A 12,572-nucleotide genomic window follows, 5' to 3' on the forward strand; every position below is an offset into this window, starting at 1 on the left:
TTGAATACAAATCTTGTTTCCCTTCTTAGCACCTACGTACTATTTTATATGAATTGCTGATTCATCATAAATATATTGTACTGTTTGAAAAGCTAAATCTAATGTTTGAAGGCCTACTATTACATTTGCTGACCCTGTTTAATTCAGTCAAAACAGTTGTCCATTGTATTTCCACATCAAATGAACAAACATTCAACTGAAGTACAAACATAGTCTATGTCTTTTAGAACATTTAGAAGTTGAGGTTTATAAAACATTGTCAAGAAAAAAAAGTACAGGCATTTTGTAGTTTTTTCTTTTTTTAAATTAACTGTAAATAAATTAGTATAAAGTATAAAAACAAGACTTAGCAAGACCACACTGTAAAAACATTTTTTTTTGCAAGTGAATAATAGTCATTGCCATTTTGCTATAACTCAACAATGGCAAATATTTGAACTATTAAGTCAACATTTGTAATGTTGCTTGCTGTGCAGTAACTATTCATTGTCTCAGCAAGACAGTGGCAGCTGCAGTATTAAGAATCTATTAAATATGTTACAAACATTTCCAGAATTATGAAGAATGTAGCTTCGTCCAATCAGTTTGAAAGATGAATAAACGGCGGTCACATTTTTGAGATCAGTACATTTCATTGTGCATAACATGCAACTGTCAATGACCATCGAATCAATAAAATAATGTACGGCAAAAGCAAAGCCAAGATGTCCCTCACAAAGGGGATCACTAGTTTGCCAAACAACAATTTGTCATTTTTTTTACTAAAATACAAGAAGCTGTTTTAATCCACAATATCAAAAACTCAATCCAAATGATAGACTTCAGGGTTTTAGCTTTTAGGCAGCTTTTCTGCTGGGAGAGCATCTTTGAAAGTTCTTAATTGTATTTCAACAGTCAGGCAGATGTATAAACCCAACTAAAATAGTAAGAATTAAAGCATTATAGTCCAAATGCAAAATAGAACTCATTCTTTCGCGGAGTGGTGCTCCCTTTTTCAGGTATACAAGAATGAAAACCTGTAATTTACAATACGTTTGACTGGGTGGGCTCTATGTTTGCCACTTAATGGTCACTTCTCATTCAGTAGGGCAGAGTATCCAGGAACAATTTGTCAATAACAGGAGGAGGGGGCACCAGATCTTCCAATTTCAGGTAAAAGATACGCTGCTGCCCCAATGTACAAAGAGAACGGAGGTCAGAGAGCACATGCAGTACTGCTGGTTCTGTGCCTTCCAGTTGCTGTACTTTGTTTTGCCCACTGAAAGTTAAGTGATCTTTCAGACACATAATGATTCTTTTTCGCAACTCTACCACTTTCTTTGGTTCTTTTAGCCCATGCCGTTCTGTAATGAAATAGCAAAAGAAAAACATAATTACAGTCCTGCTTGTCTGCAGTTAAATCTTCATTAAGCTCTTTAGGCATGTGATCCCAAGACCAGTGGACAAAACTATACTCTTGTAAGAATGACTGTTTTAATCATTTCAGAAAAGTAAATACGTTTGGCAGGACCATGAAATGTTGGCAATCCATATGGCTTCAAAAAAAGGATATAGAAATATGAAGTAGCACATTTTATTCAAACATTTTAAACTGTAAACACAATATTTGCAGTTTCATAAAAAAGGATTCTGAATAGTATATTGAATAAAGCAAAAATAAAAAGAGCAAATTAAAAGAAACATAGATCTATACACCTAAATACCAATTTCTATGAGTGTACATGTCATCCTTACTAGCTCCACAGAGTTGTTTCCCACTGCTTTTGCCAATGGTGACAGCCTGTTAGATTCTTTAGAGCTGCAGGTTTGAATGTCTGACCCCTTCGCATTAAAGATGCAGTCAATGTGTTAACACAAATCAGAAAAAAAGTTACCTGTATACAACCCACTCAGTAATATTTGCATTAAATGTGTTTCGGGTAACCTGCAGTCTCAAGTGACAGGGACAGTTAGTGGAACACCAAATCCTCTTTCATAAATAAACAAGGCACTCAAGGATCACTAGAATATGGGATATACCTTTTAAAAAACATTTATTTGAAACTAAAACACTAGTCTAGTGCACACAAGATGAATTGTCACTACCATGAATATGAGCAGTAAGGCAGCAAGGAAGTTTATGAGTAACACAAACAATAAAAAATAATCAAACATTATTGCTATCAAAGTTATAGCATTAGCACCCCAATATACTACTTCTAAGCATTATATTAACTCTGGTTCTAGCACACTAGTAGCAAATTAGCAATAACAGCCTATTTTGAGCTTCAACGATGGTTTGCACACACCTACCTTATTCCAGAACAATCAGTTCTATTTTCAGCTCACAAAGGGAGCTGTGTATGCTTGACATAAGGCACAATCTACGCCCTTGCAGCCAGTGAAGGCTTTGCAGCTTCAGTTAAGGCAGGTGCGCAATCATGTCGCTCTGCCCTTCTGTCACCTGGGGTGAAGTCTTCTCTCACTTTTAGCTTTCTATGTCTGGTTGATATCAATTATTCCTGGCTTTGTTGAAGACGTTTAAAAAAAGTAGTCAACAAAAAAGGGTGAAAAGCCCTTTCACTAATTTTAATCAATCAAACAGTGTTCTCTTTGAAAGACAACAAATGTAACGTCTAATTATCAACCTTTTAGAAACTCATTTCACAATAATGCTAAAAATGCAAAAAATCTAAAGCAATGATTAAGTACTAAGGGGGTCCTCACCGCAGGAAGAGAGGAAGGGGCAGACTGCAATCCCCTGGGAGCCTTGCGGCAGCAGCCGCTACTTCACTGTAAACCCACCTGGAGGTGCTATTAAGTTGGGCTTGGGCCCCCGCAGCGCGGGACGCACTATAGCATGTCTGCGCCCATCATCAGCTATAGGAGGCTGGGCTGGGCTGGGCTGGGCTACTCTTCTTTCAACCAGTGTTTTCTACATTTGTGTTTTTACACCTGGGTTTTTCTGACATGTTAATGTAATATAAGGAAGCGCAAGGCAGGGGACCCTGCAAAAAGTGAAACCTGTTCCAAAAAAACATGGAGGCTAGGAAAAGGCAGGTTGGAGGTGGGGAGGGTAAACTGTCAAAAGTCCCGGCAATGTTTAAAAAATCTAAAGCTTGTAACCCACTTGATGTGGTTAATTAACCTTTAGCGACAAGTGTAGAAACCCCTGTACCCTTGGAGTCTTCCAAACAAGCTGCACCCAGCATGGATGAATCAAGTTCCCCAGAGAAAACGGATAAGGTCTTTTTTTTTTTTTTTTTATTTCCACAAAGATTCCGGTGACAATACAAATTAGATTCATACCATTGATACAAGTTAATTAAAAATAACATTCAAATTCATACATTTGAGACACTTATGGAAACACAAGAAAAAAAACATCTTTAAGGGACAGTTGAATAAACCTCAGACATTTAAGAATTAAAGTAGAATGATAAATGCTGCGGGGCTCATCATGTCCCCAGATAGTCTGTGAGAGCACCCCAAGTTAACAATCCAATTCGTTTCTTTCTAGCCCCCTTCAAAGCATATAGACTCCATTCCAATTCATAAATATTATAAAGCTTAGCTCTCCAAAACTCAAATTTCGGAGCCTCAGGGAATAACAATTCCGTTGCTATACATAAACGCGCAACAGTCAAAGCGAGAAATAATTGAGGATAATTAGATACATTTTGTCCTACTCCCAATAACATAAATGCTGATGAGATCTTAAACGGGCAATGCAGCACCTTTGATATAAATACCTCAATACTGTTCAAAAAATGCGACAATTTGGTACAGTTAAAAAAGATATGCAACATATCAGCGTCCAAATCCCCACATCGAAAACATTTCCCATCATATTTATTGCCCCATGTTGCCATCCGTTTGGGAGTGTAATATAACCTAAAAACCGTCTTATAAATTTGAGCTTTTAAATTTGCAGGCAAACATATCTCCTTAGACATACACAAAGTAGCCTGAATATCGAATTCAGGCTCTCCTAGCTGATTTTGCCAATAAAGGTTATATTTTTGCATATCATCCTCTCTAAACTCCATCAAGATCAAGTATAGCGAACCAATCCTTTTTTTAAGGCGAATCCCTTCCACTAATATATTGGGAGAGGGCTTGATATGTTTTTTTAGACAAAAATCTCGAATTTGGAGATATTTAAAAAAAGAAGAATGGGGCAGCTGATATTTATCTAGAAGTTCTGCATATGTAACAAATATGCCATTTACATCATATAGATCTCCAATTCTACATGCGCCATTTCTTGACCAGCTTTTTGCCACATTGTCCCAGAATACGGAAGGGAGTACTTTATCAGCACAAAAGGGAGTATAATATGTAATTCTACCCAGATTTATTATTTTCCTGACCCTTCTCCATACTTTAAAGGCAGAGTCCAGTACCTTGAAGCGGGTATGTTTATAGTAATTACCCTCGAGTTCCTTTAATAAACATCCTTTTGCCTGTTCTCCTAATAACAAAAAGAATATCGAGGCTGCTTCTGCTTCATTCTCAAAAGGCTCACCTGTCAGCATACACCTCATTCTTTGTAAGAAGCAAACATAATAATAAAGCATATTATGTTTGCTTCTTACAAAGAAAACGGATAAGGTCTTGTGCTCATTATATCCTAAATTAAATGTAGTTGCAAATGTGTCCTGCTACAATCCCTTTGATCTTTTGCAATCGATTGACCAAAATCAAGAAATCCTTGTACAACAGGTCCCTATACTAGAAAATAATCAAATCTAATCATGACAGGACGAGTTGTTTTGACAAACTGGACTCCAAATTGGACCATCTTAAAAGCTTAATCCTTTCTCTGTCAGCTCCAGTTACTAGATTGCTAAATAAAACTTGCTCTTGTGGTCAAGATAATAATCGTAATAGAGAAGCTTATGAGCCTCTGGTGACAGATCATTTGAGCATTAACCAAAATCATCCTACTTGTGCTGAGCCAATTAAAGTTACACAACAAGCGACTTCTATAAATTGCAGTAAAACCCATTTAGGAAAAAATTCTGAACTACTAAGAACACTAAATAGATCTTGTCCTGTAGCGGGCATTCATAGATCTGACACATTGCGACCATAAAACCATTTCAGTCACTTAATTAAAGATCCATTGCCTCCCGCCACTTCATGGGACAGGAGAGATCATTACAGTAGTGGGTACCCATCTTTAGTAGATAAACCTGGTTTATCTACTTCTCATCAATGAAGAAGTCACAGTGTTAAAGATTATTCTATATTGTCACAAGTGTCTTAATCTATCTCTTCTTCACGATCAATTTACAACATTCAGGAAGTTGAAACCAGAATCTTTCGAGGACACAGAAGCCATAATTATTAAAGTGACCCATTAGCTGAGTGGAAATGTCTCTCTGTGGTCAGATCTGACATTGTGCACACAAAAAGACATTCACCTAGCCTATCCACACATGACTATATACAAGTCATTTTAAGTTCACAGAACTTGGCTGAAAATCTTATAAACTTTGAATTGCAAACTCGTCACCTCACGGGGGCAAAATCGTTGGGAATGTGATTGAGGCCATTTCCCCCACCTGCTGAGATCCCAAGAGGTTCTGTCGTTGCTTCATCGAGTTTGGAGGAAATTGATTGACTAATGTGTAATTTTAAAATGAACCATTTTCAGCCAACTAAATGTACACTTGGTGAAGTATCTGTTGTAAATTCCAAAGTGTCCAAAATTGTTCATGCACTTGGGTGTAATGATGGGTCTAGCTTGATTGCCACAAACGCAAGCAAATTGTCTGCAAATTGTACTATAGGAAGCGTTTCAGAGACTAAGGATAGGGCTAGGGCAGTTGTAGTTAATATATAAAATTCCTCCAGAAATTGTGACATTATTGATAAAGTATTACATTGTCATCTACGGCCAACCTAGGCAATACCCAGGAAGTTGACAAATGCAAGCATATCATGCATACTAGGAAAGGTATGAACAAGAACACATGTTTAGATGAGACGCCAGGTGTACCATCTAGAAATAGGTCTAGTATATCTAATTGCTTTCCACCTAGCAATAAACTACTATTGTGGAATGTACCTGGATTAGGTTTTAAGTTGACTGACCGAGATTGAGTGGCATACATACATGAATATGATATCTGTCTATTCCAAGAAACTTGGGCCACAGAGAAAGTATTTTTAGATGGCTTCACTTATCTTAGCGTAGATGCGCAACTAGCTGAGCAATTTGGGAGGGCTATTGACAGCCTTATGATTTTTAATTTGGAATGGATGTATTAGTGCATTTACACTAATGGATATAGATAGTTAATGGGGATCACTGTGACTTTTGCATCAGGATTTTGTTTGGTCATTTATAATATTTATATCAGAACTGTAAAGGGACCTGACAATTCACCTACTTTACTTCTTCTGGAAGATGCTATGGATACTGCACAAGTAAACACAAACATTATAGTAGCAGGGGTCTTCAATACTTAATTTGAACCTTCCATTTATTTAAATGTGATCACAAGACTAGAAGATGAAATATGGGGTATTACCCCTTTACTAGGACAAACAAAGAAAAATGTTTCTAATCTTGCATAAAATTAGCATCTTTAACAATTAGAAGGGGCCTTAGAGCATGTAATGGGCACACTGTCTCTGATCCCAATAGAATACCAACCTTCAAGAGAGGAGAATTTATTACTGTCATAGATTACGTTCTTGTGGATGTGAGATTATGGCCTTTTTGACTGATATGGAAGTGGCAACACAATTTGATAGTGATCATAACTCACTAGAAGTGACTTTGGTGGGAGATTCCGTGAGGCATAAAAATAATCTTTGTACAACTATAATACCAGCACCTCTTGTAACCAACAATCGTCGCTAAGTTTCTTGGCCAAATGTAATGTCCAATCAAAAATTCTACACACAGATTTATAGAAGTTATGCAAAGTACTTGGAGAATTATATGAGGCCAAATGAAAATTAAATCCCTATTTTAAATATACATACCTGCCTATTTGAAGAGCTGCAAAGGTTTTTTTAACAAGGGTATATCTGATGTCAAATCCAATCCTGCTAAGGATTAAAAGTGATTTGATCAAGCATGCAAACTAGCAAAGACATCACTAAGAATGGCTGTCATAGATGGGGATCAGATTAGGATCCATCTATAGTGCACTTCTGATTATGGCAAAAAGAAATTGGGATGACCTACTATGGCAAGACCTGTTGGTCGCCAGTAAAACTAATGATAATAGACTATTTTGCCATTTTGTGGCTCAAACTAAGTCGGACAACTTTAAGTCACATCATTACAATATCCTGCCTGACAAATGGGTGGCAGACTTCTCTACCCTTTATGCCCCTGGGGATTCTAATGATTCTAGGTGCAGTAATAATCCTGATGTTTCCATAACTTTGGATTTTACCGCCCCTGTTGCCTTTAGCCTTGACGTTACAACAAACAAATAATGGACGGAATGCTGACAATGCAGACATTCTCCCCCAGTCAAGAGATCTGGGTTAAATCCATAGTTCTTTTGCCCACTACGCCACCCAAGTTCAGACATGGCCATATGCAAATTAGTCTTGACCCTGTGCCTCATGGGAACAGTCCAGCCCGAACTGCCAAGCCATGTCTTCCCTGGACCGGAATCAAGCATCCTAGGACCGGTTTCTGGCTATTAGCCGTCATCAGCCAGGATAGCTTGACTCCAGTGGCGTAGTGAGCACGGGACCCACGTCTGGGCATACCCATCCCACTTAGGGCGAAAAGCGTTACAACAAACAAATGATGGACGGAATGCTGACAATGCAGACATTCTCCCCCAGTCGAGAGATCTGGGTTAAATCCATCGTTCTTTTGCCCACTACGCCACCCAAGTTCAGACAGGGCCATATGCAAATCAGTCTTGACCCTGTGCCTCATGGGAACAGTCCAGCCCGAACTGCCAAGCCATGTCTTCCCTGGACCGCAATCAAGCATCCTAGGACCGGTTTCTGGCTATTAGCCGTCATCAGCCAGGATAGCTTGACTCCAGTGGCGTAGTGAGCACGGGACCCACGTCTGGGCATACCCATCCCACGTAGGGCGAAAAGCGTTACAACAAACAAATGATGGACGGAATGCTGACAATGCAGACATTCTCCCCCAGTCAAGAGATCTGGGTTAAATCCATCGTTCTTTTGCCCACTACGCCACCCAAGTTCAGACATGGCCATATGCAAATCAGTCTTGACCCTGTGCCTCATGGGAACAGTCCAGCCCGAACTGCCAAGCCATGTCTTCCCTGGACCGGAATCAAGCATCCTAGGACCGGTTTCTGGCTATTAGCCGTCATCAGCCAGGATAGCTTGACTCCAGTGGCGTAGTGAGCACGGGACCCACGTCTGGGCATACCCATCCCACTTAGGGCGAAAAGCGTTACAACAAACAAATGATGGACGGAATGCTGACAATGCAGACATTCTCCCCCAGTCAAGAGATCTGGGTTAAATCCATCGTTCTTTTGCCCACTACGCCACCCAAGTTCAGACATGGCCATATGCAAATCAGTCTTGACCCTGTGCCTCATGGGAACAGTCCAGCCCGAACTGCCAAGCCATGTCTTCCCTGGAACGGAATCAAGCATCCTAGGACCGGTTTCTGGCTATTAGCCGTCATCAGCCAGGAGAGCTTGACTCCAGTGGCGTAGTGAGCACGGGACCCATGTCTGGGCATACCCATCCCACTTAGGGCGAAAAGCGTTACAACAAACAAATGATGGACGGAATGCTGACAATGCAGACATTCTCCCCCAGTCAAGAGATCTGGGTTAAATCCATCGTTCTTTTGCCCACTACGCCACCCAAGTTCAGACATGGCCATATGCAAATCAGTCTTGACCCTGTGCCTCATGGGAACAGTCCAGCCCGAACTGCCAAGCCATGTCTTCCCTGGACCGGAATCAAGCATCCTAGGACCGGTTTCTGGCTATTAGCCGTCATCAGCCAGGATAGCTTGACTCCAGTGGCGTAGTGAGCACGGGACCCACGTCTGGGCATACCCATCCCACTTAAGGCGAAAAGCGTTACAACAAACAAATGATGGACGGAATGCAGACATTCTCCCCCAGTCAAGATATCTGGGTTAAATCCATCATTCTTTTGCCCACTACGCCACCCAAGTTCAGACATGGCCATATGCAAATCAGTCTTGACCCTGTGCCTCATGGGAACAGTCCAGACCGAACTGCCAAGCCATGTCTTCCCTGGACCGGAATCAAGCATCCTAGGACCGGTTTCTGGCTATTAGCCGTCATCAGCCAGGATAGCTTGAATCCAGTGGCGTAGTGAGCACAGGACCCACGTCTGGGCATACCCATCCCACTTAGGGCGAAAAGCGTTACAACAAACAAATGATCGACGGAATGCTGACAATGCAGACATTCTCCCCCAGTCAAGAGATCTGGGTTAAATTCTTCGTTCTTTTGCCCACTACGCCACCCAAGTTCAGACATGGCCATATGCAAATCAGTCTTGACCCTGTGCCTCATGGGAACAGTCCAGCCCGAACTGCCAAACCATGTCTTCCCTGGACCGGAATCAAGCATCCTGGGACCGGTTTCTGGCTATTAGCCGTCATCAGCCAGGATAGCTTGAATCCAGTGGCGTAGTGAGCACAGGACCCACGTCTGGGCATACCCATCCCACTTAGGGCGAAAAGCGTTACAACAAACAAATGATGAACGGAATGCTGACAATGCAGACATTCTCCCCCAGTCAAGAGATCTGGGTTAAATTCTTCGTTCTTTTGCCCACTACGCCACCCAAGTTCAGACATGGCCATATGCAAATCAGTCTTGACCCTGTGCCTCATGGGAACAGTCCAGCCCGAACTGCCAAACCATGTCTTCCCTGGACCGGAATCAAGCATCCTGGGACCGGTTTCTGGCTATTAGCTGTCATCAGCCAGGATAGCTTGACTCCAGTGGCATAGTGAGCACGGGACCCACGTCTGGGCATACCCATCCCACTTAGGGCGAAAAGCGTTACAACAAACAAATGATGGACGGAATGCTGACAATGCAGACATTCTCCCCCAGTCAAGAGATCTGGGTTAAATCCATCGTTCTTTTGCCCACTACGCCACCCAAGTTCAGACATGGCCATATGCAAATCAGTCTTGACCCTGTGCCTCATGGGAACAGTCCAGCCCGAACTGCCAAGCCATGTCTTCCCTGGACCGGAATCAAGCATCCTAGGACCGGTTTCTGGCTATTAGCCGTCATCAGCCAGGATAGCTTGACTCCAGTGGCGTAGTGAGCACGGGACCCACGTCTGGGCATACCCATCCCACTTAGGGCGAAAAGCGTTACAACAAACAAATGATGGACGGAATGCTGACAATGCAGACATTCTCCCCCAGTCAAGAGATCTGGGTTAAATCCATCGTTCTTTTGCCCACTACTCCACCCAAGTTCAGACATGGCCATATGCAAATCAGTCTTGACCCTGTGCCTCATGGGAACAGTCCAGCCCGAACTGCCAAGCCATGTCTTCCCTGGACCGGATTCAAGCATCCTAGGACCGGTTTCTGGCTATTAGCCGTCATCAGCCAGGATAGCTTGACTCCAGTGGCGTAGTGAGCACGGGACCCACACCTGGGTATACCCATCCCACTTAGGGCGAAAAGCGTTACAACAAACAAATGATGGACGGAATGCTGACAATGCAGACATTCTCCCCCAGTCAAGAGATCTGGGTTAAATCCATCGTTCTTTTGCCCACTACGCCACCCAAGTTCAGACATGGCCATATGCAAATCAGTCTTGACCCTGTGCCTCATGGGAACAGTCCAGCCCGAACTGCCAAGCCATGCCTTCCCTGAACCGGAATCAAGCATCCTAGGACCGGTTTCTGGCTATTAGCCGTCATCAGCCAGGATAGCTTGACTCCAGTGGCGACAACACAAATAGAGCTATTGACTCCCTAAAATCTGCTACGGCCCTCTGCCCTGATAAAATCCTCCAGAGATTTATATAAATAAGAGCCCCTGATCAGGTCAGTTTACTTAAATTTAATATCAAATGCGGTAGCAGCTTGGGGTAAGGTGCAGGACACTTGGCTTGGGGCAGAAATTTTAACTATACATAAAAAGGGTGACGCAAGTGATCCCTCAAATTACAGGCCGATCAGCCTTATTGACAAGGCCCAAAACATTTTTGCAAAACAAATCCTCGAGAAACTCCTCGATTGAACTGATATAAACATGTAAAATGGTTTGGATGAGAGGCAATATATAAACATATGTAATCAGATATACAACAATATATCAATCAAAAACATTTCACATATGAGTATTTTCTGGTCTTTGCTCTCATCTATCGCGCTGGCCTTAGGACGCTGACTACGGACAAGACTCCTATTTCGTTCGATGCATCTAATACAGTCTTTAAACAAAGCCTTCAATATACATACCTGCTGAACTACGCTCTACCATGAGCTACATCATTGTACTTTAGATTTCGCTTCTATTCGTCCTCTGACATACACACTAGAAGACACGTTGTGTGTTTACATCATCTTGCCCTGAAGAAGCCCATGTTTGGGCGAAACACGTTGGCTGGCTGTTTTTACATGAAGTGCAACAGAAAATAAAAGACCAGAAACCACTCATATGTGAAATGTTCTTGATTGATATATTGTTGTATATCTGATTACATATGTTTATATATTGCCTCTCATCCAAACCATTTTACATGATTATATTTGTGATCTACAAGCAGCAGATCATTTGAGGTGGGCAATATCGCATACTGCTAGTGACTAGTCCGTGTGGTGCAGTCTTCTATGACCCGGCTGCTTTCAAATCCATTTTGGGCTGATATAAACAAAATGTTGGCTTCCCTTCAGGCTGGTTTTAGAGCGAAGGTTAGCAAAATTGATCAAATTTTTAGGTTTATAATTTTATATTGGAAATATGTTTTCATACAAAACCAAAATCCTTGCACCCACCCTGTTCTCTCTATATATTCATGATGTTGTAGATGCCTTGGAGAAATGTAGAAATGATTCCCCGGTCTTGAACAACAGAAAGATACCAATTCTTCTTTTTGCTGATGACTCCCTTCTTATTTCTAAGATACTCATGGGACTACAAATTTTAATGATAAGTTTTTAAGTTTTTCAACTCCAGGGGTTTAGAGCTAAACATGACTAAAATGAAGTATATGATATTTGAGAAGCCTAAAAGGAAGAGCCCTATTGTCCGTGTAGGTAGTGAGGTTCTTGGAAAGAGTACACAATTTTGATTATTTGGACATTAGACTTATGGATAAATATAGGTGGACAAGTCAAATGAACAAGAGCACCTTGATAATAGAGCACAGATCTAATGTCATTATAAGATTTCATAATCAAACAACATCATGTGTAATCTCATCTGCCCTTGAAATCTATTGTGCTACAGCACAGGGTGCGGCGCTCTATGGTGCTGAGATCTGGGGCTACGCTTATCCCCACTTGCTGACAGTAGAGGAAAACAATTTCATTAGGAAATTGCTTTGTCTTCCACCTAGTTCACCCCTCACCCCTCTATGTTTTGATGCAGGTTTGAAAAG

At 41.3% G+C, this 12,572-nt stretch overlaps 1 protein-coding gene across 1 annotated transcript in view; it reads right to left on the reverse strand.

Moving 5' to 3' along the window:
* Positions 1–246: 246 nt before the first annotated feature.
* Positions 247–12,572, reverse strand: part of LOC146822610 (nuclear receptor subfamily 4 group A member 3-like) — a 457,521-nt gene continuing 445,195 nt past the window's right edge. The window contains exon 5 of the mRNA XM_085608549.1: positions 247–1,343. Coding sequence (XP_085464675.1) covers positions 1,081–1,343 — 263 coding nt within the window. The 3' untranslated portion in view covers positions 247–1,080. The remainder of the gene's footprint in view (positions 1,344–12,572) is intronic.

This window comes from Triturus cristatus, chromosome 5_2 (assembly GCF_964204655.1).
Source record: "Triturus cristatus chromosome 5_2, aTriCri1.1, whole genome shotgun sequence".
Classification (NCBI taxonomy): domain Eukaryota; kingdom Metazoa; phylum Chordata; class Amphibia; order Caudata; family Salamandridae; genus Triturus; species Triturus cristatus.